The sequence below is a fragment of the Centrocercus urophasianus genome, unplaced genomic scaffold (genome assembly GCF_019232065.1).
Source record: "Centrocercus urophasianus isolate 14NV4802_14NV808 unplaced genomic scaffold, USGS_Curo_1.0 seq_29, whole genome shotgun sequence".
NCBI lineage: Eukaryota > Metazoa > Chordata > Aves > Galliformes > Phasianidae > Centrocercus > Centrocercus urophasianus.
Genome location: NW_024884855.1, coordinates 1,297,024 through 1,322,406, shown reverse-complemented (window position 1 = coordinate 1,322,406; position 25,383 = coordinate 1,297,024). Strand labels below are relative to the sequence as shown.

General features: G+C 54.1%; 2 protein-coding genes across 8 annotated transcripts; one reads left to right on the top strand and one right to left on the bottom strand.

The window, feature by feature from the left end:
• Window positions 1–725: 725 nt before the first annotated feature.
• RGS11 (regulator of G protein signaling 11) lies at window positions 726–4,762 on the top strand. 2 transcript variants are annotated; one of them, XM_042827907.1, is made up of 17 exons: window positions 726–802; window positions 1,005–1,101; window positions 1,342–1,392; window positions 1,468–1,574; window positions 1,655–1,706; window positions 1,782–1,840; window positions 1,993–2,069; window positions 2,157–2,238; window positions 2,340–2,408; window positions 2,855–2,878; window positions 2,953–3,014; window positions 3,198–3,311; window positions 3,431–3,546; window positions 3,921–4,008; window positions 4,122–4,260; window positions 4,319–4,401; window positions 4,470–4,762. In XM_042827907.1, exons 1-17 carry the CDS (start codon window positions 740–742, stop codon window positions 4,600–4,602), a joined length of 1,416 nt encoding a protein of 471 aa, XP_042683841.1. In that variant the 5' UTR covers window positions 726–739; the 3' UTR covers window positions 4,603–4,762. The 2 variants fall into 2 exon arrangements, with proteins under 2 accessions (XP_042683841.1, XP_042683840.1); XM_042827906.1 differs by having other exon boundaries at window positions 2,849–2,878.
• A 1,285-nt stretch (window positions 4,763–6,047) lies between these two features.
• On the bottom strand, window positions 6,048–24,729 carry FAM234A (family with sequence similarity 234 member A). Of its 6 annotated transcripts, none has more exons than XM_042827816.1 (12): window positions 24,664–24,729; window positions 19,070–19,378; window positions 17,889–18,005; window positions 17,405–17,587; window positions 13,561–13,691; window positions 11,358–11,487; window positions 10,755–10,893; window positions 10,255–10,395; window positions 9,954–10,032; window positions 9,370–9,522; window positions 8,444–8,546; window positions 6,048–8,316 (listed from the first exon to the last, which is right to left on the bottom strand). In XM_042827816.1, the coding sequence occupies exons 2-12, from the start codon at window positions 19,332–19,334 to the stop codon at window positions 8,105–8,107; spliced, it is 1,653 nt and encodes a 550-aa protein (XP_042683750.1). In that variant the 5' UTR covers window positions 19,335–19,378; window positions 24,664–24,729; the 3' UTR covers window positions 6,048–8,104. The 6 variants fall into 6 exon arrangements, with proteins under 6 accessions (XP_042683750.1, XP_042683752.1, XP_042683749.1 ...); XM_042827818.1 differs by lacking the exon at window positions 24,664–24,729 and adding an exon at window positions 22,580–22,685; XM_042827815.1 differs by lacking the exon at window positions 24,664–24,729 and adding an exon at window positions 21,317–21,416.
• Window positions 24,730–25,383: the final 654 nt, after the last annotated feature.

Here is a 25,383-nt window from a genome sequence, read left to right as displayed (position 1 = left end):
CCCCGCCCCTCGGCGCCGGGCGGCTCCAGCCCCGCTCATGGGCGGTGTGACTGCAGTGAGCTCATCCGCCGCCCGCCCGCACCGCGCCTGTCCGCACTGCCCGCGCCGCGTGCTCTGCCCGCAGCCCCGTCCCCCGCCCGCACACCGCGAACCGAGCGGCAGCCGCGGGATCGGGGCGTCTCCTGAGCCGGCGGCGCTCGGCGCCGTGTCCTCAGCGCACCCGGAGCTCTGTCCGCACCCCGCATCCCCTGCCCGCACGCTGCGAGCGCTCGGCCCGTCTCCTGAATGGGCCCTGAATGCGCCGTCCGCCCTTCGCGTGCACCCCGCACGCACCCCGCGCACATCCCGCGTACCTCCCGCATGTGCGCACCGTGCACATCCCGTGCACCTCCCGCTCACACAGACCCCGCATATCCCGAATCCCCCTGCATTTACACACACACCCCGCACACCCATACACCTCCTGCACACTCACACACACCCCGCACATCTCCTCGCTCCCCGCCCTCACCCCGCCCGCCGCCCCTCGTTGGGCTCCTGGACCCGACGGCCGGCCTCTCCCGGCCCCGCACGGCCCCGCACGGCCCCGGGGGGCACCGGGCGGGCAGCAGAGCGCTGCAGCCGCGAGGGGGAGCGCGGGGCGGACGGGCGGGGCGGGGCGGGGCGGGGTTGGGACCGGGGAAGCCGCAGCCCCGGGCGGAGAGGAGCGGTGCGGTGCGGTGCGGGACGCGCACCCGCTATGACCATCGGCGGTCCACGCGGCGGCGGGCAGTCCCGCCTGCAAATGCCGTGCCTGGGCAAGGTGAGCCGGCACCGGGCGGACACGGGGCAGACAGCGGGCGGGGGGCACCGCACTGGGCGTCGGGGTCCGAGGGGAGTAAGTTTGGCTGCCCCGGCCCAGAGACAGCTCTGCCGGCTGCGGGGTGCCCCGCGTCCGAGTCGTCCCGGTTCCCCGTGCCCCCGCTCTCTCCGCCGTGGGGCTGAGCGCGGCCGGTGCCCCACAGATGGAGCGGATGATCGTCAGCATGCAGGACCCGGACATGGGCATCAAGATGAGGAACCAGAGGCTGCTCATCACCGTCATCCCCCATGCCATGACAGGTGGGCTATCGCGCCCGGGGCGGTGCGGTGGTGAGGAGGGGAGCGGTGCACGGGAGCGGCCCTCGGATGGCACAGCACAGCGGGCGGCTCTCGGCACTCAGAAATGTGCTCAGAACTACAGCTGGGAGCGATGCCGCGTTGGTTGAGCCCTCCCTAGGGCGGGCGGCTGTGCCCCGTAACCCCGCGTGCCCCCTGGGACCGGGGCACCGCACCGCACCATAGCGCTGCCACGATCCTCAGGGAACGACATCGTGGAGTGGCTCATCCAGAAGTACGGCATCTCGGAGGAGGGTGAGTGCCCGGGGCGGGGCGGGGGGTCCCGGCAGCTCGCAGAGCCGCCCGGCAGCCCCCGCTGCCCCCACCCAGAGTCGCTGCACCTCGGCAACCTGATCGTGAGGCACGGCTACATCTACCCGCTCCGGGACCCCCGCAGTCTGGTGCTGCGTGCTGATGAGTCGCCGTACCGCTTCCAGGTGGGTGCCCTCTGCAGTCGGGGTCGCAGCACCAACCCACAGCACCCCAGTGCTGCTCAGCCCGGCCCCTCTCCCCCCAGACCCCGTACTTCTGGACCAGCACCAAGTGGCCGGCCACCGAGCTGGATTATGGTAGGTGCCCACCAGCTGAGAACCCATGGACCACAGTGGGTCCCAGCCCCGCTGAGCGGCTCTGTTCCTCTGCAGCCATTTACCTGGCCAAGAAGAACATTCGCAAGCAGGGCGACCTGATCGAGCATGAGAAGGTGAGTGGTGCGTGTGATGAGCTGTGGGGCCTCAGCTCGCCCGGCGTGGGGCTGCAACAGGGGTGTTGTCCCCGTGCTGGAGCAGCAACAGGACCCAGGGCTGGGCAAGTGTGCAGGTCCCACGCCGTGCCCACCTGGCTGCTGCTCCCCAGGACAACTACAACCTCCTGCACAAGAGAATCAACCACACGTGGGACTTCGTAGTCATGCAAGCACGGGAGCAGCTGCGGTGAGCATGAGGACGTGATGGAGATGGCAATGGGCAGCAGGGATGGGGCGGCCCCCAGCTGCCAACCCCCCACTTCTGCACAAACAGGGCGGCCAAGCAGCGGCGGAAGGGTGACCGCATTGTCATCGACTGCCAGGAGCAGGCCTACTGGCTCGTCAACCGGCCCCCGGTGAGGACAGGCTGGGAGGGACACGGTTGGTGGCAGTGTGCAGTCCGGGCACAGCTGGCTGGGTGTGCTCGGGGGACCCCAGCACATGGCTCTTGTTGCAGCCGGGAGCTCCCAACGTGCTGGAGCAGGGCCCTGAGCGCAGGAACTGCCACACCACCCGCGTGCAGCTGGTGAGCAGAGCTGGACCCACGGGGCTGCCCCACGTCCCACCCTGCACGGTGACCTCCTTAGCCCTACTGATGTCCTTGTGTCCCGTTGCCCCCACTGCCATGGCTAAGTGGGGAGGGCTGTTTCCCGTGCACCTGCTGCCATCTGTGCTGGTGCTCTAATCCCTGCAGCTGCCCTGGTGTGTGCACTGTGGTACCCTGTGCCCCGCAGCCACCAGCCCTCCTTTCTAACTGCTGCGTTTTCTCTTCTCTCCTCTGTGTGCCATGTCATCTGTCCACGTAAGTGTCTCCAGCCCAGGGCTGCTGTCATGCTGCAGGGGGCAGGAGGTCGGGTTCCTGCTGGGATGTTTCAGTGGGGTGGAGGCAGGGGGAGGCATCCCCCTGGCACAAGGGATACATAGAGAACTCCCAAGCCCTCACCCAGCCCTTCACATCTCTTCCAGGCCAAGAACATGGACTACTACAAGCGAGAGGTGAGTGGAGCATGGGGTAGCCGTAGGGGTGCTGCACGGTGCAGAGCCCTGACGTGTGCCCATGGCTGGCCCAGATTGAGTACTGCAGGAAGGCCATGGCCAGGACCAGGGTGAAATCGTCCATCTGCCTCGAAGGGTGAGCTCCTGCAGCGGGCTGGCAGCCCCCCTCAGCACATGCCCAGTGACGATGGGCAGAGCCGAGGCCATTGCAGATCCCAGGACTCACCCCTCCCCGTGCTGCCCCCGTGCATCCCCCGAGAGTCAAGGCCACGGAGGGCGGTGAGATGTGGCCCAGCCCCCCAGCCACCCCTCCCTGCAGGTACCTCAAGTTCAACGAGCAGTACGTGCCCCACGACCCCATCATGTCGGGCTGCCTACCCAGCAACCCCTGGATCACCGACGACACCACCTACTGGGCCATGAATGCCCCCACGTAAGTAAACCCCCAGGGAGCCACCAGCCCTGGGACGGCTGCAGAGAGAGGACAGAAGCGGCCCTGCTGTCTGGTGGCCATGCCTGCAGCCCCCAGCCCTTCCTGCACGCTGCCCGCAGGGTGACGACCCCCACGAAGCTGCGGGTGGAGCGCTGGGGCTTCAACTTCAGTGAGCTCCTGCTGGACCCACTGGGCCGTGCACAGCTCCTCGAGTTCCTCAAGAAGGAGTTCAGTGGTGAGTGAGCCCTGTCTGCCAGCCAGCCTGCCGCTGCACCTCACACCAATTGCCTCCATGCTGTGCGGCTTTGCCTTGCTGTTGGGCCCTGCTGGGACCTGAGGAGGGTTTGCCCATGGGTGGTGTCCAGCACCATGGCCTCCCAAATGCCACATCCCCATTCCAACACCACATCCCTTCCCCAGCATCAACTCCCATCCCTACACCATGTTCTTCCAACATCATGTCCCTTCCCCAGTGCCACCCCCACATCTGAACACCGCATCCTCTCCCCAGCACCACTATCCTCTCCAACACCACATCCTCCTCCTCAATGCCACGTCCCCATCCCGACACCACGTCCTCCTCCTCAACACCACATCCTCTTCCCCCAGCTGAGAATCTGAGCTTCTGGGAGGCATGCGAGGAGCTGCGCTACGGGGAGCAATCCCGCATCAGTGAGATCGTGGACTCCATCTACCAGTGAGTGCCATGGGGCAGCAGGGCCGGGTCCTCGGGATGAGACCATCCCAGCCCTCCATCCCAGCGTGGGGCCGGGCCAGGCTGGTTGCTGGTCACCTGCTATCGATCCCCAGGCAGTTCCTGGCTCCGGGAGCCACGCGCTGGGTGAACATCGATAGCAAAACCATGGAGCGGACGCTGGAGGGCATCAAGACGCCCCACCGCTACGTGATGGACGACGCACAGATGCACATCTACATGCTGATGAAGAAGGTGGGTACCGGGCGGGCAGTGCTGGGTTCAGCCTTGGCCTGATGCTCTGCTCCTCCAGGACTCCTACCCACGCTTCCTTAAGTCGGAGCTCTACAGGAACCTGCTGGCAGAAGCCGTCATCCCTCCGGAAACCAAGAAGCGGTGAGGGCAGTGCCGGGGTGCCGTGGTGCTGAGGGTCCCCGCGGTGCTCAGCCCAGCTCTGCCTGCAGGGTGTTCCCTTTCATGCGCAAGCAGCGGCACTCCAGCCCCAGCCCTGCTCTGCTCCTGCCTGCTGGTGACACCGAGGCCAAGGGTGAAGAGAAGAGCAGGAGTCCTGCAGCTGTGCCCGAGGAGGAGAGCTAGGCCCTGCCACGGCACCCTGCCCGCAGTAGCACTGAAGGAGAGAAGCCATACATCCCCTGCAGACCCCGCTCGCTGCCCCCAGATCCTTCCTACCCCAGAGGGAGCTGGCGCACGGCCTGCCCCACGGGGCAATCACAACACATGCAGAAATAAAGGATCCCGTGGGGAAAGCGGTGATGGTTTACATGGTGTTGAGCAAGGGGTGACACGGGAGTGCAGGAGGGATCCCTGCAGCCCTGCGTGCACCTCCAGCAGCGTGCATCCCCAGCGTGCAGCAGCACCTGGAGCTGGGTGCAGTGGGATGGCAACAAGCGAGGGATGCAGAGGCCCCATGGGCTGGCAGGGGCAGGCAAGGATGGTGGCTGGCAGCTGAGCTGCTCTGCCTGCCCGCCACCCCTTAATCTGAGCAGAGCTCGAGGATCTCACACAGGATTATTCTCTTTCCCAGAGCTGAGCCCCAGCTGTGGGGGGATTAATAGCGGCCATTATGTAAACATGAGGCAGGCTCATGCCCTCTGGCACTCAGCCTTGGAGCTGAGCACAACCACAGGGCAGCGTGGGGTCATCCCCAGCCCATTAAGCACCAAGGGGGGGCCAGCCTGCGCTGTGACTACTGACAAACCGTGCAGATGTGCGGGATCAGGAACCCTCCCCTGCTGCTGATGTAGCCCCGTCACAAAGTGGCTGCTCAAGGCTCAGCTTGGTGCTGGGGCATACAAAGGCCCTGGGGTGAGGTGCTGGGGAAGCTGCAGGAGTCTTAGTGGTGGGATGGAACCTGGGACCTCAGTGCTGGCAGCCACGGGGCAGTGACAGATGGTGCCACGCTCCAGGAGACACTGCGTGCTGCACGGCTTCCTCTGGCTTGATCCAAATCCAAGCCCTGGAGAGAGATTTTCATGCTGATGGACTGCAGCAGGAATCTGGGGTGTAAAAGCAGGTCAGCGAGTCCCAGGCAGGGGGAAGGGACAGGCCAGCCCAGCTCTGTTACCTAACTGCTTTTGCAGGGTCCAGCATCCTCACTGCTGCAGCAGGAGAGCCAGGGGTCTGCAGTGCCACCCCAGAGGTGCATTTGCAAGGACCGCTTTTCAGAGTGGCTCTAAGGGGCCAAGAGGCCCTTTTTTTCCAGCAGCACGGGGCTCCTCTCTGCCAGAAGGGAAGAGCAACCGCTTCAGTATCAGCTCACTTCTTCCTGCTCACCTCTGGCCTGACACCAGCACAGCTGGCTGGGCTGGCACATCCCAGCTGCTCCCTGGGGTCACACCGTGCTCAGGGTAAGCGTGAGCACCAGAACAAAGGGGAGAGGCAGGCACCACCTCCACAGGTGGGAGCATCACCAGGACACCGGGTCCCTCCCACAGAAGGGGTTTTCTGCCTTTGGGAAGTCACACTCCATTCTTGCCTAACTTCGGCTCTTCGTTAGCAGCAACAACAGAAGCAGGGCACCATTTACAAACAATGCAAAAGAGGATTTATTGAAACCATTACAGTTAGACCAAGTCCTATACAGCACAATTTGCAATAAGTTAAAGAACCCAACAGTCTTAGTGTTAAAAAACACACTAATGCATAACACAGTGATATAATGCCATCATCACCCATCTGAGTTATTGAATCAAGGCACGAAGTCATTCATTAAGTACTGCGGAAAACAATTACACAGGGAAAGAAGCTGGAAAAAGGACTCGTTAAGAAGGTGCTGGTTTGGCACTGATTCATTTAGTTGAGCTGCCACAGGGAACTCTGGGTCTCCAAAGTATTTGGAAACACAAACGGACAACTTAAAGCCAGAAAAGCCCCCCAGAACTGAAAACCCAGCATAAGGGACGTTCAGTGTTACCGACTGGAAAAGTCAGGTCTGAGTTGAGAGCTGAGGATGAAGGACAGTGTCATTCCAATGAGAATACAGCCCAGGTACGTCGCTCCCACCCACAGAACTGCAGTGGGACCCGACCTGCAGCACTCAGCCCTGGGCCACGGCGCAGGCGCATCCTTCAGGCAGCCCCAGGGCCACCTGACAGCAGCACCAGGTGCCCACTCCAAGCACTAAACAGAGATGTTCCTAAGGGTGCAAACTCCACCACGCTAAGCTGTGCCTTTTCTGCCCACCTTCTCAGCAATCAAAGGGACACCAGTGTATAAACTGTGGTTGTGTGTCAGTGCAGCTGGTGCAGGGACAGCAGCTTTCAGGACCAGGCAGCCTACTCAAAATCTTTTCCAGGCTTTGCACGTTGCTTCTGCAGCCTGCACTGGTGCCCAGCAGGGCATACATCTCACCATGAAAAGCCTCCAAGTGAGACATCACCTCCACACAGCAACCCATTCTCTCTCTGGGGACACCAGGCTGGCCCCTGAGAGCCAACAACCTGGAGTTCCTCAGCCAGCATCACTTCGACCTGGGGCGAGGAGGCAGCACACAGCTCTCCACGGAGCTGTGCTGCATAAATAGCTCCTGTAGTTTCACCAAGTCTTGCAACATGCCCACCTCCTGGCACAGGGGACCATACTCAGATGGGCACCAGAGCAGCTGTAAGGTTGCAGGAGCATTTGCAGGACAGCTGGCATTGCCACTGTGGAACAGGACTCCCAGGAACAGCAAGCCAAGCTCCCAGGAAAGGTTAAAGTGCAATTCCACTGTTAAAAAAATGGCCTAGATCCTATTGCACCTTGAAACCAAGAGGAGAGGTGATGTCCGTACCTGCGGGGACCAGTCAGCCTAGGCTGGTTTTCATATCCCCTATAAACACAGCGGGGTGAGAGGAACGTTGGTGCATAAGTCAGGTAGGAGACCAGCTCCCTTTTGGTGTCACCAGTGCTGCACAGCCTGGCTGGAAAGGAAGTAGCACAGAAAACACAGGCAGGCTTGTGACTGCAGGGGGAGGCACACGGGGCTGCTCTTAGGAGAAAAGGTCATTTTCTAAGTAGAATGACACTTCAATCTGCGTTCTTCTGCTGGCCCAGGTAAGACCAAGCCCAGTCACAAGGCTGGAGTCTAGCACTACACATACCCACTACTGAAGCAGGGGCCCAAATTCAGGAGAGTGTAACTGTGATCAGCCTGCAGCCAAGCACCTCTCCAGCAGCCAGGACAGCTGACTCAGAAAGGAAACCTAACACCACACACAGAAGCTCCACTTCTCATGCAAGCACCCAAGAAACAATCAGTGCAGGCATCCCCAGAGAGCACGTTTTCCTCCACCTACAGACTGAGCCAGCACAGTTCTGTGGGCACAAAAAAATGAAGGGGAAAGCCCTCATCCCTGAGCTCACGACACTTCAGTGGTGGCCAAGCACTGAAGTCCCATCAGCTCTGACAACGGATGCACTGGCAGCTGCTCCCTCATCCTGGGCATACCCAGGCAGTGGGGGGTGCTTCCCTGCCAGCCATGCTTTGGTTTGCGGATCGACAAAGGCAGCTTCCCATTTGAATCCACGATCTGGGTTTGTTAAGAGCACTGCTGCAGAGGAGAAGCAGCCTGCAGACTCTCCTGGTCTCCTGGCAAGCTCACGCTCTGCTGTGGTACCGCATCCTGTAAAGGCGGTCACGGATGTACTGCTCACTGTCCACAGCCACCTGGCTCAGCCAGATCACTCTGCTCTCAGAGATGTCCTCCTTCAGCTTACGCTTCATCACAGACACCAGCCCAGGCTCCTCGCCGGGCTGAGGCCCCCTCACCAGCACATAGCAGGCGTGACGGCTGCGCTCGAACAGCGTGGCTGTAACAGAGCAGAAGGAACAGCCCAGCATGAGATGGCTGCCACGAGCCCAGCACCACGCGCCCAGCATCCTGGAGGCAGCAGCAGGAATCCTCCTGCACCTCCTTGCCAAAGGGGGAGAACTCACCATTGAAGGCAATTATCTGATCTGTGCTGTTGCGGAGCTCCAACAGGACGTTAGTGTAGGAAGGATGGAAAAGATACAGCTTCTGTAGAGGAGCTGCTGACGTCTGTAACCAACAAGACATGCTCAGAACACAGTAATCCCAAATACCAGGCTCAGCCATTATTTCATGTTCAACAGAGTGCATCCAGTCAGTTACCTGTGCATGGCCAACATAACAGTGCTGGCACTTTATTGCCTGCTTGGTGCCTGACCTTCCTGCGAACAACAGGCCTGTCTGCTGTGTGCAAGAGACAGATTTGCCCCAAGGCTGACAAACTCAGCAAGAAAAGCACAGGAAGTTCAGCTGGTGTTCAGGCATCCTCCAAGACGCAAACTGTCACCACCACTGCCAGCCACTGCTCCAGCAGGGCTCTGTCACACAGCTGAGCAGCACACAAGGGCCACCAGAGACTGCCTTGGAGCACAGAGAAGACATTAATGTGGCCACGAGACATCACTGCGTGCAGTACTATTGCAGAGGCTGCAGGTCAAACAGCAGCAGATTCAGAGGCACTAAGCCAGCAGCCTCTCAACTCAAATACAGCAGCACACGGAGGCAAGGCTATGGGCAATCCAGTGCCTTTGCTCACACAGACAATAAGTCCATTTTCTCTATGCAGCCAGGCTGAGGACGACGAATGTGGTGCCACACTAGCTGCTAGCAGGAACACTGCCATGGACACTGTGAGGACCAGCACAGACCAGAGCACATGCCTGCCACATGCAGACCAGGCTGATCAGAGACTGTGGATACTCCACAGTTTGCACAGAATGATGCAGTTAGGGGAACACAAGGAACTGAATGTGAACACTGGGAAAACAGGGTGGCTCCAGACAATTCTGACTCTGAGTCCAGAAAAAAGCAGCCACTCAGCAGCACTACTCACCATTTCATTTCCTGCTACTTGGTATTCACCCCAGATGAGGAAGGTGGACCGATGATCAGCAGTAGAAAGTGTGGCTGGCCTGGGGCTCTTTGCTCTAGAGTTCAGCTTCAGCTCCCAATGGACTGCTCCAGATCTACCCTCAACAATCATAACCTAGCAGGGAAGAAAGAAAAGGAACACGTATCAAAGAGCTCCGTGAGCTGCGAGTAAGAGGTCAAGGCAGCTGTCTCTGTCCCACACTGTCTAAAGGAAAAGTATCTGACACACGGGAAGACAAGGAAACACCTGAAGCTGAGCTTCTACTTGATCACAGAGCTGTGAGACCTGGGGTGGACCACGTTAGAGTGAAGTCACAAGTCTTGCAAGTTATTTCAAGAGGTTCAAAGCTCTGTCATCGAAGTCACTTGCTGAGAATTAAAGTGTCTGGGCTGCCTTCAGTAGCTTCTTAAAAGAGATCATTTTCCAGCCAAAAGCCTTCTAAAATCAGCTGGAGGCAGCACATCATACCAGCTGCCCTCGACAAAATGTCTGCTTCAGCTGAGACATGCAGAGAAAAAGGAAGTTAAAAGGAAGAGCTTTCAAACCTTTTTCCTGTTGGGTCCGATCTCACTCTCAAGGACAACATCAAGAACATCAGGTTTGTAGTAACCAAGCAGTGGCTCACTAAGAGAAAGGAGGAGAAAGGACAGATCACAACACAACCTAACAGCTCGTGCATACCCTGTTCTTTCAGAGCAGCTTCTATCCTCACAGAAAAAAACCCTGATAAAAGACTCAACTGCTACATCGCAGGCTTTTACGTTTCAAATAAAAAACAGCATCTGCCAGGATCACTGCAGCTGGAAGCCTGGGAATGCCATACAGAACCCACATGGGTAACATTACCTCATGACACGGGACACGTTGAGGGTCCACAGTGTCTGAAGATTTTGTGCACTGATCAGCACGGCCATCTCTGAGCTCACAACCAGGATGTTCTCCCGCGATCTGCCAGGAATTTTTGCCAGGTAACGAATGTCTCCAGTGCTGAACAGGAACAGAAAATGGATTATGCTTCCTAGACTGGGAATGTTGGTTCTTCGTGGTCTTTGTTTTGGGGGGTGGAGGGGAGGGACTCCTTTCAAGTTCTTTTCTCCTGCACAGTAAGAGTGAGAAACTCATTCTAACAGGCAGGGAAGTCAAGCAGGGCTGGGAGCTGAAGCACCAGGTTCTGCAGATGCCACACACTGGATAAGTTGCCAGAGGTGCAAGTCATGTTCCAATTGCACTCACATACAAAATCCCAACCTGCTTCCCCTCCTTTACTGTATGGGCAGTCAGGACAGAAGAAAGGCAGGAACATCAGAGCCCTCCAACCCACCAGCAGACAAGATCCAAGACCAAACCTGAGAAGGGTCAGGCGGTGAGTGGTGTGCTCCATGTTCTTCTCCCACTGAGGATCTTGATCAAGGCCAGGAAGCTTAATTTCCATCCCAGTTGCTGCACTGTAGAGATCTTTCAGGGAATACGCATAGAGAGAGTTGGCTGGGTAAAGAAAGAAGAGCAGAAAAGAGGGAGAAAAGTTATCCTGTGTTTGCTCCAAGTGCTACAGATTTCCAGATCACGTCTGAAGTGGATCTGGCAGATGAACAACAAACTGCATTTTTAGGGTTTGTATCTCAGAGCTGTAGCAGTATCTTGAGACTGAAACCTGCTTTTGAACACGTTCAGCATCTTACCTGTTCACAACCCATGAGTTCCACAGGAATCATGGCTATGTAAATGACTGTTTAAAACCTACATTCTCAACATTTTTAGTATGAAATTACTACAGTATGTATAACTTCAGTTTCAGCAGAAGTCCCTCCTTCTCTTGACCTCAAATATCTCCTTTGCTGCTCCAAACAGGACATAGATTTGAGAATGTAAAACACTGTTTCCAACAACTCTTCAGTAATTAACACATCACAGTTATAACCATTCTTACAGACTCAAGTCCTACACAGTACCTGTACAGAAAAGGAAGTAGTGGGAGGAGCCTGGGCTCAGCAGGACGTAACGAGCTTCCCCATCCACATTCAGGCTTCCAGTGGAGCCGATCTGTTTGCCATTTTTTCCTGAATGGATGAAGGTCTTAATCTACACAGGGATGGGATTAAAAACAAAAAAAAAAGGGTTAAAGTTGCATCACTCCGAATGCAGCGTTCTCACCGCCTGCAGGAAGCACTGTGCAGACCAGCCAGCACAGCTGTTTCTGTCCTTGCAGGCCTGCCAAAAGCAGGGGGACCCAAGTTCTTGCCACAGAGTAGCTCTGCTACTATTTTTAGTGCCCTAAAACCACCCTTCTAAAGCTGTTGCCAGTTCACTGAGACTAAAAATAAAATAAAAAAAAGTTGCCAGGTTTCTTTATATTCTCTTAGTGCAGGAATCAGAGCAACAGAATCCACACAACACTTCACCCAAGAGAAAAAAGGGTAGAGTCAAGATGAAACTTAAGAGTGGGCAAGAGGTGTGATGTGGGGGAAGCACAGCACACCAGGACAGCATCTCGTAGGGGTGCTGAGTCAGGCAAGAACAGAGAGCTTCCCTCCTTGAGCAGGACTGACAGGAGAGCAAACACAGTCTGCTGCTCCTCAGGTGACTTTGGAAGTGAACAAGGGGTAGAGTTTGCTGGGGAGGAGAGCAGCACATTCACCAGCTGTTGCCAGCCTCTCATTTGGGAGGGTACACACATCAGCACTTACTGAACAGCTTCACCTTTACTGGCAAGCACGGGTGCAGCAGCTGCCCCAGGACAGAACCAACCAATGGCACTCATGCAGTCAGGGAGAATACACAGCACCTTACTTAGGGCACTGCTTCATATTTCTGTGAGGTGCTGCAGCCAAGGTATCCTGAAATAAATCTGATTTTCCAGGATGTGTTTGTGCTGAAGCTTGCAGCAGGCAGGGCTCAGTGAGACTTAGCAGAAACTGCCATCTGATCCCCTACCTCCTAAGCACCCAGAGGCTTCCCCATACCCTGCTCAATGCTCTGCCATTTCAGAAAACAGGAGTAAAGATCACATTCAACTTCAGCCCTTGGCAGCAACAAAGTTAGGAACTTTAAGGACTGAATCTCCCTTTGGAAGAGACTGCCTTTCCCAGCTGCAGAGCTGCCCTCAGGCTCCCCACAGTTTGTGCCATGTCTCAACGCACAGTGTACTTTTACTTGAGTTGAGAGAGTGCCTGCCAAGTCCCAAAGGAGGGAGGGAGGGAAGGGTTTCATACCAAAACATCCAGAAAGGTTAAACAAAAAACAAATCGTCCAGCAGTTTAGCAGAACAGAGACTGCTTTCAAACATGTCCTGGCTGCCTAAGATTAAAAGAAAAGCAAAAGTCTTGAGATAACTGGGATAGGAAAAGCAGCGAGGAAAGGAAACAGAAGAGAAATGTAGGAGTTGGAGAGGATAGAATTTCTGATGATTCTGGCAACAACAATGCCTCTGAAAGCAGAACTCAGTCTGCTTATAGTGCTCTGGTGTGGGGACACACGGCCCCTGTTCCTCCCACGAGCCTTGCTACAAGGAAACTACAACTTCTGTGTGCAGGTGCACATGCAGGTGATGCACATCACTTGATTATGGATGTGGATGGATTGTGATGAAAACATTTTTAGCTACCTCACTTTTTCCCTTCTAAGAAGCGGGGGAAAGCAATATTGGAAAACAGAAATGGCAACTAACAGCAATTTCACTAAGTGAACCCAAGTCAGAACTAATCAGCACAGCGACAGCAGGAAGAGAGCTGAGCAAAGCAGGCAAAGCACAGCCATGGAAGGTACCAGGAAGACCAGTGGCTGTACAGAGGCACTGGCTGTCAGACACGCTTTGATCCAGGAGCCAAAGCTGTCAGGGTTTGTTCACTTCCACTTCTCTGAGCATGGCCATAGAAAACTGCAAGCTCATCTTGCCCAGGTGCTCTCCATACACAGCCTGGGAGGAACACAGGCTGAAAAGGGAGATGGTTCCTGTCTGGTTCTCTTCTTAAGCCACAGAACACTTGCACTGATTTGGGAGTACATTTCTGCAGCGTGGGAAAGAACCTCCCTCAAACACAGACATCAGAGGCCTCTGGGCACTTCCTCTGCAATCTGCAGGACTGAAACAAACAGCATTCCTGCCTTGCCCTGCAGTCTGGTCACAGGGCTTAGCGTAGCTTCACAGTGACATACCTTATCTGCTGCAGCAATAAAGATTATCAGGTCCTGAACTCCATCGCCATCCACATCTGGAATCACTGACAAGGGAGTCAGCACAGTGTAATTAGCTCCAAAGTCATTGGACTGTTTCCACTGAACTTCCCCTAGAAGAGAAGTTATTGGGAAATGCTCACTGAAAAGCACTTCAGGTTGAAAGGCTTTAAAACACTCTTGTTCCTCAAAGCACTTTGCAGCAGTCACTCACAGACAGCCCATCAGCGCTGCAAGGCAGCCACAATTACGCTCATCATGGGGTATTTCTGCATTTCAAATGAGACCCAGAATCCACAACTCCAGCCCTTACTGGAAAGCAATTCCAGCTGCCTGCATACAGGCTCAAGTCCATCAGCCAGGCACAAAGAACAGCTTGCTTTCAGTGCCCCAGGTTAAGACATCTTCCTTTGTGTTCACTGCACGCAAAATCCTTTCCAGCTCTCTAAAAACTTGATTCTGTCTACTTAAATTCGTGCAGGCATTCTAAAGACCACAAAGAAGCTGAATTCTGATCACACCATTTATGGCTACTTCCAGCAGCACGTTTTACTGCAACCTGACTCCTGCAGAAGCTCCCGGGGCACTCACAGCTCAGCCTGCACCCCTCCTCTCTCCCTGGTTGGAAGATCACAGCTCTTCAGACAGTTCTGTCCCTCAGCTGCTTGTCAATGCAGGTAGCACAGCTTTGGCTGCACTCAGATGCACTCTGCCCAGGGCTGCTGGCCACTTTCCAGACACTGACAAGAGGAATTTGCAGCAGTATTTGCTGAGAGATTGCTGTGGCTTTGTGCTTTTTCTTTTTTAAGGAAGACTCAAGTGCCTAACTAGGTGCTCTGAGGGGAAATCCTTAACCAGCCCCTTTGAACTGCATCCCACCCAGCCATCCTCAGCTCAGGAATGCAAAATAATCCTGTTCTTTGTAGGCAGAAAGAACTGAGGGCCAAGGAATGACTGCCCCACGCTGCCTGCAGTCATTTAAGGCAGGCTGCAATGCCAGTGAGATTCCTCCCCAGCTTCTACTGAAATACTGAGGAAAAAAACAAACGTGGATTTGTTGTTATACCAGGAGACATGAAATAGAAAAATGCCCCCCTGGAAATAAGGGGGAGGCAAACAATTCCACCCCTAAAAACAAGCAAACAAACAAAAAAAAACCCAAGCAGCCAAAACTACATAGAGTTTAAGTTTTAAATAACTACATCCTACAAGTATAAATAATATATAAACTATCACTATAAATAACTGGCTTCAGTATAGCCCAAAGCTCCATCAGTAGATCAGGCTGCTGAAATTCATATTTTGATGCATAATGCTCAATTCTGTGCTGGTTAGACTGTGAAAAGAGTTGTAGATAAAGGTGTTTTATTCCCTTGAAAAAGTCTGATTTAACAAACTGGTAGTGGTAACTGAGACAGCTTCAACACAAAGGGATTAAGGAGCTTACATGGTCTAACACAGCCCCCAAGGAGCACCAACTGTGAATCCAACTCCACCTTGCTCTGCTAATTGGAGATCTGACTGTTCTGCCAGTCAGGCAGAGCACTGTGATGCTCCCTCACAGTCCAGGATCACAGCAAAAGCACAGCAACGTAAGCCAACAAGACAAGTGCCTAGATGCTAAATCCAGCCTGAGTGAAGGGTTTTGGTTTGGTTTGGAAGGAATAATAAAATTGGACTTCAAAACTTCCATGGCTGAGTGCAGCCCTCACTCCAAGGAACTGCAAAGTGCAGGGCCAGGATTGCTTGCTTCGTTCTGGATGAATGCACAGCCCATCACTGTGCTTTCCCAGCCTGCAGCTCGCACACTGCCTGAGATGAAGGCAGGTCTTTTGTACAGAGCACTGCCAGACCTCTCTGCCACGTCCTTGCCCGCTTGTTTACTGAACACCTTTGAGTTCCCAGCCCTCTGCACACAGCAGATATGCAGAAAGATAAAAGAAGAACTGTGAGGGGAAACAGCCATTCTTTGTGAAGTCTTGAGTGCTAAGCAGCAAAACAGATTTACTTCTAGTCACACACTCTTCAGGCTGAAGAGCCTTGGTTTATTCCATGATTTCTTCCACTAAAGAAATGACACCAGACCCACTCCCAGGGCTCATACACAGGTAAAGGCAGAAGGTGCCACCACACACCCACCCCTGTTCTTCCTATGGAGGCTGGTTTCAGAATACCCAACCACACAGACCTTTGGTTTGGAACAGCTGTGTTCCAGATCGCTTGCTTTACCTTCACACACAGGAAAGCTAAGTGTTCCACACAAACAGAAGCACACAAATACCTGTGCCTTCCTTCTCGTTGGCTCATGTCACTTATTCTGGCAACAAAGAAAGCAAGATGTAATACAGTTTGAATTGACAGAAAGAGACTAACTGTATCAATCCCACATCAGTCACTCTGAGATAACCTGCCTACCCCGCCTTCAACCTTCCTACAGGCAGAGATTGAAGGCAGAGGTCCCTGGAATCTCACCAACCCACCACCATGATGAATCATTAACAGCTACAGACCGACCTGACTACTGGTTTTAGTACAACGTGATGAAAGTCAGACTTCACCACCTGAAATACACTTAACCTGATATTTTATTCCAACCTGCCCTCCTAACCCAAAGCAAAAGCCAACTGCACTAAGAAGCTGCTTTTGACCTACTTAGAGCCACAGCAAAAAGGTGCCAAAAATGTCAACTGTTGGAGTATTCATTTTTGTATCAGAAGCAATTTTTACCTCTTGCTTTTAATTTATCTGCAGGATGTTCTCCTACCAGGTTGTTCCTGTGACTTGTGGCTTAGCCCAGCTGTTTCTCTACATACATGTGCTGTTTCCTTATGGCTGACTTCAGTTACAAGGCTTTGGCTCAGCAGCCACCTTTCCACGCTTTGACCTAAAAGCAACTACTTCATTAATGTCTATAAATAACCTGTACTAAAGCCTGTTGATGAGAAAAATGGTGCTAATTATCTCAGTTACTGCAGAAGCTTTCCAGCTGACTGCGGGTTCATGTGCTGTTCCAGCTACACTGGAAATTAAAAGCTTCAATAGCTTTTTCTCAGATCTCTTAGAGCCTTTATTTCTTGCTATTTTTCTCTCCCAGTATTTGGAAAATAGGGCGTAAGGGGTGCAATATCAGATACAGAGAACAGGATCCTATGCATGCTTCCACGAGAGAGCACACATTGTTTATAGCCTTTGAAACAGCGACCCTCAAAATGGAAATATATCTCAGTCTTCTTCAGAGAGGAAGGCACAACAGACTTGTTCCCACAGAAGCACAGGCATTCTTTATCCTCCCCCCAGCTTTAGGCAGAACGATGAAGAATCTCTTCATCTAGAGGTGCAGAAATGAAGGCTTCCCTTTTTCAGGCAAAATCCCAGGCTACAGACCAGTGAATCCTTCTCCTGTGCACTCTCCCTGATGACTTTCAGATCTCCAATCCCTGTAACTCCACGCTTGTTGCCACTGCAGGCACTCCTAACACTTGTTCACAAACGGCTGAGAAACACCACTGCTTTGTGCCCAGCCCACAAGAGCACCAAGGAACATTCACAGCTGCTGGCTGCTTCTCCTCTTTTAAAAGTTGTCAAAAAGTTGTTCTTGTAATACAGCAGCTGGCACAAAACACCACAGCAGAGTCCAGTCCTTGGAACAGAGAACAGGCAGTTCTCAAGGGCCCAGCCAACGGCTCCAGCAAGGTTTTTAAATGATAAATACTCTGTGTGCATTGTCCACGTCACCTCGTGATGCCACTTCAATGTTCCCAAAGTGCGACAGCCACAAGGTGAGGAATGAAAATAGTGCTGTTCTGTCATTCTGCCTGCCACCCACCTGTCTGCTGGTCAACTGCAGTCAGTGACACCGGCTGCCCCACCAGCAGGCAGCCCGGGGCCCCTCCGAGCTGCTTGATGCCGCACTGCATCCATTCCACCTCCGTGGCAGCAGGCCTCTCCCAGAGCACTCTGCCATTCGTGCCGGACACAGCAGTGATGAAAGCACATGGAGAAGGCAGACCTGCAGAGAAGATGCATCAGAGGGAGCGTGAGCCCTGCCCACATCTGCTACGCTGCACCACCCGGGCACTGTGCCTCGCCCCAGGCCTCCCCCCATCCTGTTTTCTCTCCCAGAACCACTGCGTTTCCCCTTATCTTCATTTCAGTGCTTCAAACTTAATGACACAGAGGAGAACTGACATGATGGGCACTACTCCAACACTGGCACCCACCTCAGGACATCAGCCACGGCAGCCCCATTAATCCCAACTTAAAAAAGGAGCAGCCCTTACTACAAGGCCTTCTGTTTCAGAACCAGCTACCTTCATCCAAACAGGAGCTGTTGAAGCTGCTGCTGCCATTGCTGGCTTTGAAAGCAAAGATGACATCTTGCACTTTGTCCTCGTTCACATCTTCTATAGCAAGAAACGGGTAAGCCACTGTAAGAGAGAGCAGAAGCCAGGCACTGGTGAGGATTGCCTCAACCATCAGCACAGCTGGCTGCAGCAAAGCACACATTCCCAGAGACCCACTCACTGCCTCCAGCTCTGACTGCACGACATCAGGACAAATTGGCTTTTGTATTAACAACCAAAAAAAAAAGGCATCGACATGAGCACTAAGCACTGGAAGTCAGTGCCAAAGGATTATTTGTTTTCATTTGTCATCCCCTGGAGGATTTGTCTCTTTTTATAGCCAGGCGTCCAGAATCTGAACTATGTTTAACAAAAAACAACTCTGGTCTTGGGGTGGGGTTGCTATTCCCAAAATACAGGGGTGAAAAAAAAACAAACCAGCCCCAAATACATAATCTTTCTCACTTTCAGCTAAAAGCAGCCATATATATCTCAAAGTAGCAGAACTTTGGATTTAGGCATTAAAGCATAAAGTTCATCCCAGGTGGGGAGCACTATCTCTGCAGTTACAGCTTAACCAGCACACAATCACCACACACAAGATTAAAGGCAAGCACTGACAGAAGTGGATGCTGAGTCACCGAGGAGCAGTTCCCAGGTTAAAGAGCCAATTAAAACAACTATAACTTTGTGCAGCTAACAAAATAACAAGATGCAATTGCTCTTCTCTCCTTCCTGTTAGTCACAGAGAATTGCTGGAAAGTCATACTGATAGAGAAAGGATGCCTCATGGTCCCCAAACCAAAGTTCAAACTTCAAGGGAGCACTTCACAGACCCAACTGCAATGCAGATTTACTGCTAGGCACCCTTCCCCATTATTTTCCAAATAAGACTGGTCTGTGAGCTCATCAGTGCTTCACAGCAGCATTTAATTTCTCCATTAGATCCTGCAAACACCTCCTGGAAGGCCACTCCAATTACGACGGGCCATTGCTTATCCAGGTCAGGTGTTCACAGCCCTCACTCCCAAGAGCAGCACCCCTGCAGGCCCAGCTCCAGATCAGCCTTAGGCAGAGTTCAACAGTTCCAATTCCTAACCCACAAGGGAACGGGGCCCAAGGTAACCATTCTCCTGCAGCAAACTCACCCGCACTGTCATAGCTTCGGAGCCACGTTCTCTCTGAAACAGGCCTCTCTGGGCACGGAATGATAAAGGAGAAGGCAAACACAATGATCAGACACAAAAACAACGAGACGAAGAAGGCGGCGGTGCGCCAGCGGGACAGGCGAGACAGCTGCGACGACTGCTTGATGATAATTCTCCTCTCAACAGAGTTCTCATGGTTCTCTTGAGCTTTCACGTCCTCTGTCTTCAGAGGGTGGATCTCAGCTTCTGAGTCTTTGTTATCCATTGCAGCTCACTCATAGGTATTCAGGCACCCTTCTCCTCCTTCACCTGCAACAACGGGAAGAAGAGTTAAAGCAGATTTTGGAACGTGGCAAGAAATGCCCAAGTGTTCTGTCACCACCTGATATTCATGCTGGAGATGGAGACACGTAACGGGAGGCGCCAGGTCACTGCTGTCACACAGCTGGGTGCCAAGCACCTCTGACACCAGACGTCTCCTACGCACAGCAGCAGGGAGAGATGGGAACACAGAGAAATAGCACCATTTTTTTCTTCAGAGGAGGCAATGAGCTCTGCTAGACCTGGAGCAAGGACAAAGCAGGCCATGGGTTCTATGCTGAATGGCCTGGCTGCTCCTGCTGGTCCTCCTGATGAAGAACACCAAAAGCTCCCTTTGCTGAAATGCCTTCTGACACCTCCTGCTGATGGCAGCCTGATGCCAGGTGGGACAGGTGAAAGGAAACACTCGTGGCCCTCATTTCCCAGCACAAAGATGTGCCCTGGTGCAATGAGCACATGAGAGAGAAACAAACACCAGCACATTCTGCTGCGTAGGAGCGGAACAAAACCATTGAGCACAATCCCAAACCAGTGCTGCAGCCCAGCCCTACAGCAGGCAGGAGAGCAAATACCTTCCTCTTTGTAGGAATGCATGCATTTAGACTAAAACTGGGCAAATTTCATTCCACCACAGTGGAAGAAGAGCTAACAACTGCTACTTTAGTTTCTCCTGCTATCTCTCATGATCTATAATTAATGAAATGTCCCTCTTCCTCCAAATCATCAAATTGCTTTTCTTCAGCTCGAGTCAAAAGATCTCTCTGCAGGACAGGGTTGGGCTCCTGCAAAGGGCAGGGGCTGCAGCAAGCAGATCCTCACCCACCCCACCAGCCCCCTATTGCAGCAGCCTGGAATTCCAAATTCACAGCCCCAAACCCACACCAGTCAGCCCAAATGCTCAAAAGAAGAGGCCGTGGCAAATGAGAAATGGCAAATACAAGTCAGAGGAGGATGAGCAAACAAAGAACTCCTTGCCCTCTCAGGAGCACGTATAATGCCATTGGTGATTTCCACAGCAAACTGTTAAGCTCTGCCAGCTCAGTACTGGGAGCTGCACTTACAGCAACAAAGGGGTTCTGTGCTATTTATCTTCTAAAAGGGGAAAAGGGAAAGCCCCTCGTTGGCTACAGAAGCCTGTAGCATTGCCCACAACAATAAGAAACAACTCCAGACAGTTTTCAGGCCTCTCTCAGACAGTGCTTCTTTAAAAAAAAAACAGCAGAAGAAAGAACAAACACCGCATTCCAGCAGCCTTGGAAAAAGCTGCATGACCACGTTATAACAAGTTCTATCTGAGCAAATAAACATGACAACCCAGCCAACTTTCCATGACTGCACTGTGACAGCCGTGCGCCCAAATCTGCCACCTCAACAACTGACTTCCTCAGCAGAAAAGAACTTCAAGTCAGCACCGGTGTGAGCGCAGAGCCCTTGGGCTTTTAGCTCCCATAAGGAGGGGCTCACTGCTGTAGGGCTGCAGAGATGCCAGGAGGAAACAGAGCAGCAAGGAGCGACTCCAGGAAAAGCCCTCACCTCACCAGGGCGGCTCACACAGGCATCCAGGGGCAGAGACAGCGAGCCCAGTGGGATGGAGCACAGGGAAGGAGCAAAGGAGCAGGGAAAAACAGCTCAGCACAGCAGGAGGGGATGGCCGGGTCAGGCCCTCAGCCAACTGCTGCATGCACTGGGCTCTCAGGGCTGTAGCTACGAAGCATTCGTACCCAAGCACTCTGGCATTTATTCTGCTACAGCACATCAAGTACAAGATCTCTCTCCAGGCCATTGAATCCAGGCTGCGCAACACCATGCAAATTCAATTAAATCAATAACGTAGGAGCTGTGTCCTCCTCCAGAGCCCTCACTCCAAAGACCTCATCTGCCCTTCCCAGCACCTGAGAGACCTCGTCGAGGCCGTCGGATCCCAACCTGCTGCAGCACAGGGTCGGCAGGACGAGCGACGAAGGAGAGAAAGCAGTGGCTGCAGGGAGCAGAGCATTGCTTTGCTGGCACCGCAGGGAGCCGGCCCATCTGTGGGGTCAAAGTACGAGGCCACAGCCATGGGCTGAGCAAATGATTTACTGGAGGGGAGCAACAGCAGCTTCTGCCATTGTGGTGCTGGGGAAGAGGGCAGGAGTCGGTGAGGTGATCTCCCTGCTTTGAGCTGGGAGCAGCAGCTCACCCTCCTTGGCACTGCGGTGATGCTGCTGGTCACAGCTTGAGTGCAGCCCTTAAAACACTGCTGCCCATGAGGCAGGAAGCCAGAAAACTGCTGGGGCACAGCAGAGTGCTTCCAGCACCTGTGACTCTTCCTGCAGCGTGCGATGAAACTGGGCTGCCTCTCTGCCCAGCCCCAAACGGGCACCATCTTAACTGCAAAGGCACACTTCTGGGAGGCATCACAAACCACACCACTGTCATCCAGACTGGGATGAGAACAAGAAAAAAAAAAAAAGTAGTAATTATATTGCCAGCCCCAGCAATTCCCCTTCTATTGCAGCAGTGACCCTGATTACAAAGCTCTCCGTGCCTTTAAAGCAGTTCCTTTCTCTCTTCTTTCAGGATCTGAACACTGCCCTTCGCTCCCCTGCCAGAGCATATGGAGGGCCAGAACAATGACCACGAGGGTTCAAACAATGCAGAAATCCCACTGCCTGCAGTGCCAAAGGACGTGCTGGCAGCACAAGAAACAGTCTGATCTCTGAGCAACAAAGCAGTCTGCTAATCAGTTTAATTGGAGACCAGCAGAAAACGATAGTGTGCGTTTTGGGTGACTTTTCCGTCCTCTAGCAGCCGACATTTTGTCTCCCATTGGTAGAGGGCACAGAATATTTCCCTGGGGGCTTTGATGCACCCAGAAGCTTGCAACGAAATACACAGCAACAGGATCACGTGCTGCTGCAGCATTAACACTGCTGCATGTGCTGGGTCTGCTGGCCAGCATCGGCTCTGCTCAGGGACAGGAGGCCTCACCTGAGACACTGCACGAAAAGGACTTCCTAGGAAAGGAAAGAATTACAGACCGCACACGACATAGCTGATAATTACAAATAATTACGAGCAGTTCCAGCGAGGCTCTTTCTGAGCTCTGAAGGCTGTTTGCTCCTGCAGCCCAGCAAGAGGAGGAACCAAACAAATGCCTTTCCTGTCCCACAGAACGATGGTTCTTCCAGGTTCTCCCATGTAACTCACCTTCATGGGGCACTGAATCTCCTCTTCTACAGCACAGCTTTGCAGATTTGATCCACATTAAACCAGTGCAACTTGTGCAGCAAGCTGCCCGTGCCAAGCTGCAGCCAAACCAAAGGGACAGACTATCATTACCAGTCAGCTGGTGCAGAGAACTGCACAGAGTGAGATATATGGAGACAGGGGCCATTTAAGTGCATTGGTGCCATGGAAGGTTTAACTCATTTTCCACCCATAAAAAGCCCAAGCACAGACCTAATTGCACTAATCTCACAAGACAATGCTTCTTCCTGGAAATTCTCTACCAATATATCATACCCAGATTTGATGTTCAGTGTGTTCACATCTTTCACAGAGTGCTGGAGTCAGATTATGACCGGCCCTTTTAGGAACACAAATACAACATTTGCTTTGGGGGTTTGTTTGTTTGTTTCAAATTTCTATCAGCCAAAATAGCTGAAACCCCACCCTGTAATCCCTGATGACAAAACAGCTCGCAAACACTGCCCTGCATAAGATGCAACATCCCCACTGTGGCTGCCTCCTAGCAGCTGACTGCGGTGTGATATGTGCAGCACTGCAGCGAGCTCACTGGGCAGTCACCTGCTGCTCCACAATGGCAATGCATCACTTTTTGGGTCCTTTCTGTTCAGTTCTACTTACATCAGCATCCAGCCAAGAGGAACTAACACTGAACATTTTCCCTGACTGAGATTTTCCTCTCTGAATACACTCAGAGCACTCTGAAACTTATGGTCCTGCTGGGTCATCTGCAGCCCACAGCTCTTTCTTGGCAAAGCCACAGCCCCGGCGTGCACACAGAGCTGCCACAAACTGACCACCCCTTCTGGCTCTGGGGCACCTCCTGTGATCCTTACGGCCTTTGTAAAGATGCCATCTGCAACCCAGAGTTGGAAGGGACTTCTGAAGGCCATATGGTTCGACTCCACTGCAACACACAGGGATAGCACAGCTAGGTCAGGTTGCCCAGGGCCTGATCCAGCCTTGCTTTGAAAGCCTCCAGAGATGAGGCATCAACCACATCACTGGGCAACCTGCTGCAGTGCCTCACCACCCTCACTGTGAAAGATCAGTTCCTTATATCCAACAGAGATCTACCCTCTGATGAAAAGCAGCACCAACACTGCAAAGCCACACCGATTACGGGTTACGTCAGCAATAATAACCAAGCAACAGAAACACAAGCAGTTTATCAGCAGCCCGGGATCAAAGCCACCCACCCTCACCCACTGCTGCAGATCCCTTGCGAGCCATGCGAGCCTGTGGGGTCAGCCCCATCCCACTGCAGCTTCCCAGCCTGCGTCAGAGACTCAGCAACATCCCTGAGCTGCCAGAGATTTCAGAGATTAGGGGAGATCTCCAGGCACAGAAGCTGTTTAGAACACACTGCAGTCATTTCATGCACGTTTATTGAAAAGACAAAAAGAAAGGGCATTTTTAAGTTGAGAGCCCGCTCCGCAGATCTCAATTAACCCACAGGTCACACATTCCTTGCTGCCCACTGGTTCCCTCACGTTGCTGATAAGCAAGGCACGTGGTGGCATGAAGTAATGGCCTTCTTCCACCTGCTGCTGTCACCATCAGCTATTGCCAGTAGAGACCTGTTTCTTCCCTCGGGGTTGAATCCATTTTTCTTTCCCCCTGTTTTACAGCACACACAGACGGAAGCCCACGGCTCCCACACGGCTCAGACACGCTCAGCCCCGCGGAGACACGCAGCTTCCAGCCCGGGATCAGGGCCGGGTACCGGGAGCAGCTCTAGCTGCAGCTCCCCGGGCCGCCCCTCTGCTAGGAGCCTGGGGCGGGGATCCGGGCGGCACCGAGCGCCGTGCGGGCAGCGCTCACCGCTTCCTCCCGCTAAGGCCGAGCGCGGCACCGCGGCCGGCACCGGCACTTCCGAGCCGCGCTCCGCCAAGCCCCACAGCCCACCGGGAGAGCGACAGCCGGCCTGGCGCAGCCCCCGTGGGCGCCGGATTCCGCCGCGCAGCTCCGGAACGCCGTGCAGCGCCATTCCACACCGCGGCCCCGAGGCCCCGAGGCCCCGAGGCCCCGCGCTCCGCACTCACCGCGCCGCCGCCGCCGTCACTTCCGCCTCCATTCCCCACACGGCGTCCGCCGGAAGTGACGTCACGGGGCGGAGCGCGCTCCCGCTGGCGCCCTGAAGAGGGCGGGGACTCCCTCCGCCCTGAGGCGGAGCACAAACGCGGCTTTAAGGCGAGCGCGGCGCGGGGCTGCAGTGCGCTTAGTGCGGCACGGCGAGCGCCAGGTCGTCCTGGCGTGCGGTACAGAGCGGAGCCGCGGCGTAGTGGGGACGGCGGGCCCCAGGAGCGAAGCGTTTATAGAGAAAGGAGCGCGCACGGCCGGGCGGAAGGCACGGCGCCAAGCCGGCAGCGCCCGCTGTGCCCCGCACCGCTCGGGTAACGCGGCTACGGGCTGCGCAGCGCTGCCCGCCTCCCTGCTGGGAAAGAAAGGCAGGCGGGAGGACCCGGCTGCGGAATGCGGCCCGTTCCGCCCGGCTCTGCGCTCGCAGCCAGCGCAGCCCCGCGCCCAGCCGTTCCACAGCGCTGAGTCAGAAAAACCCAGCGCCGAGCTGCTTTCTGACGGCGGTGCGCACTGCTTATGCGCAATTTCTTTTCTTTTCCCAGTTATACCGGGAACAGACTTAGAAATGTGCTCCAGTCGTTCTGTCCCCAGCACAAAGATGAACAGCTGACGGGGGGCGCGAGGGCCAAACAGCACCTGGGACAGCAAGGCGCTGCTCAGGAGGTGTAAAAACGAGGTGGCTA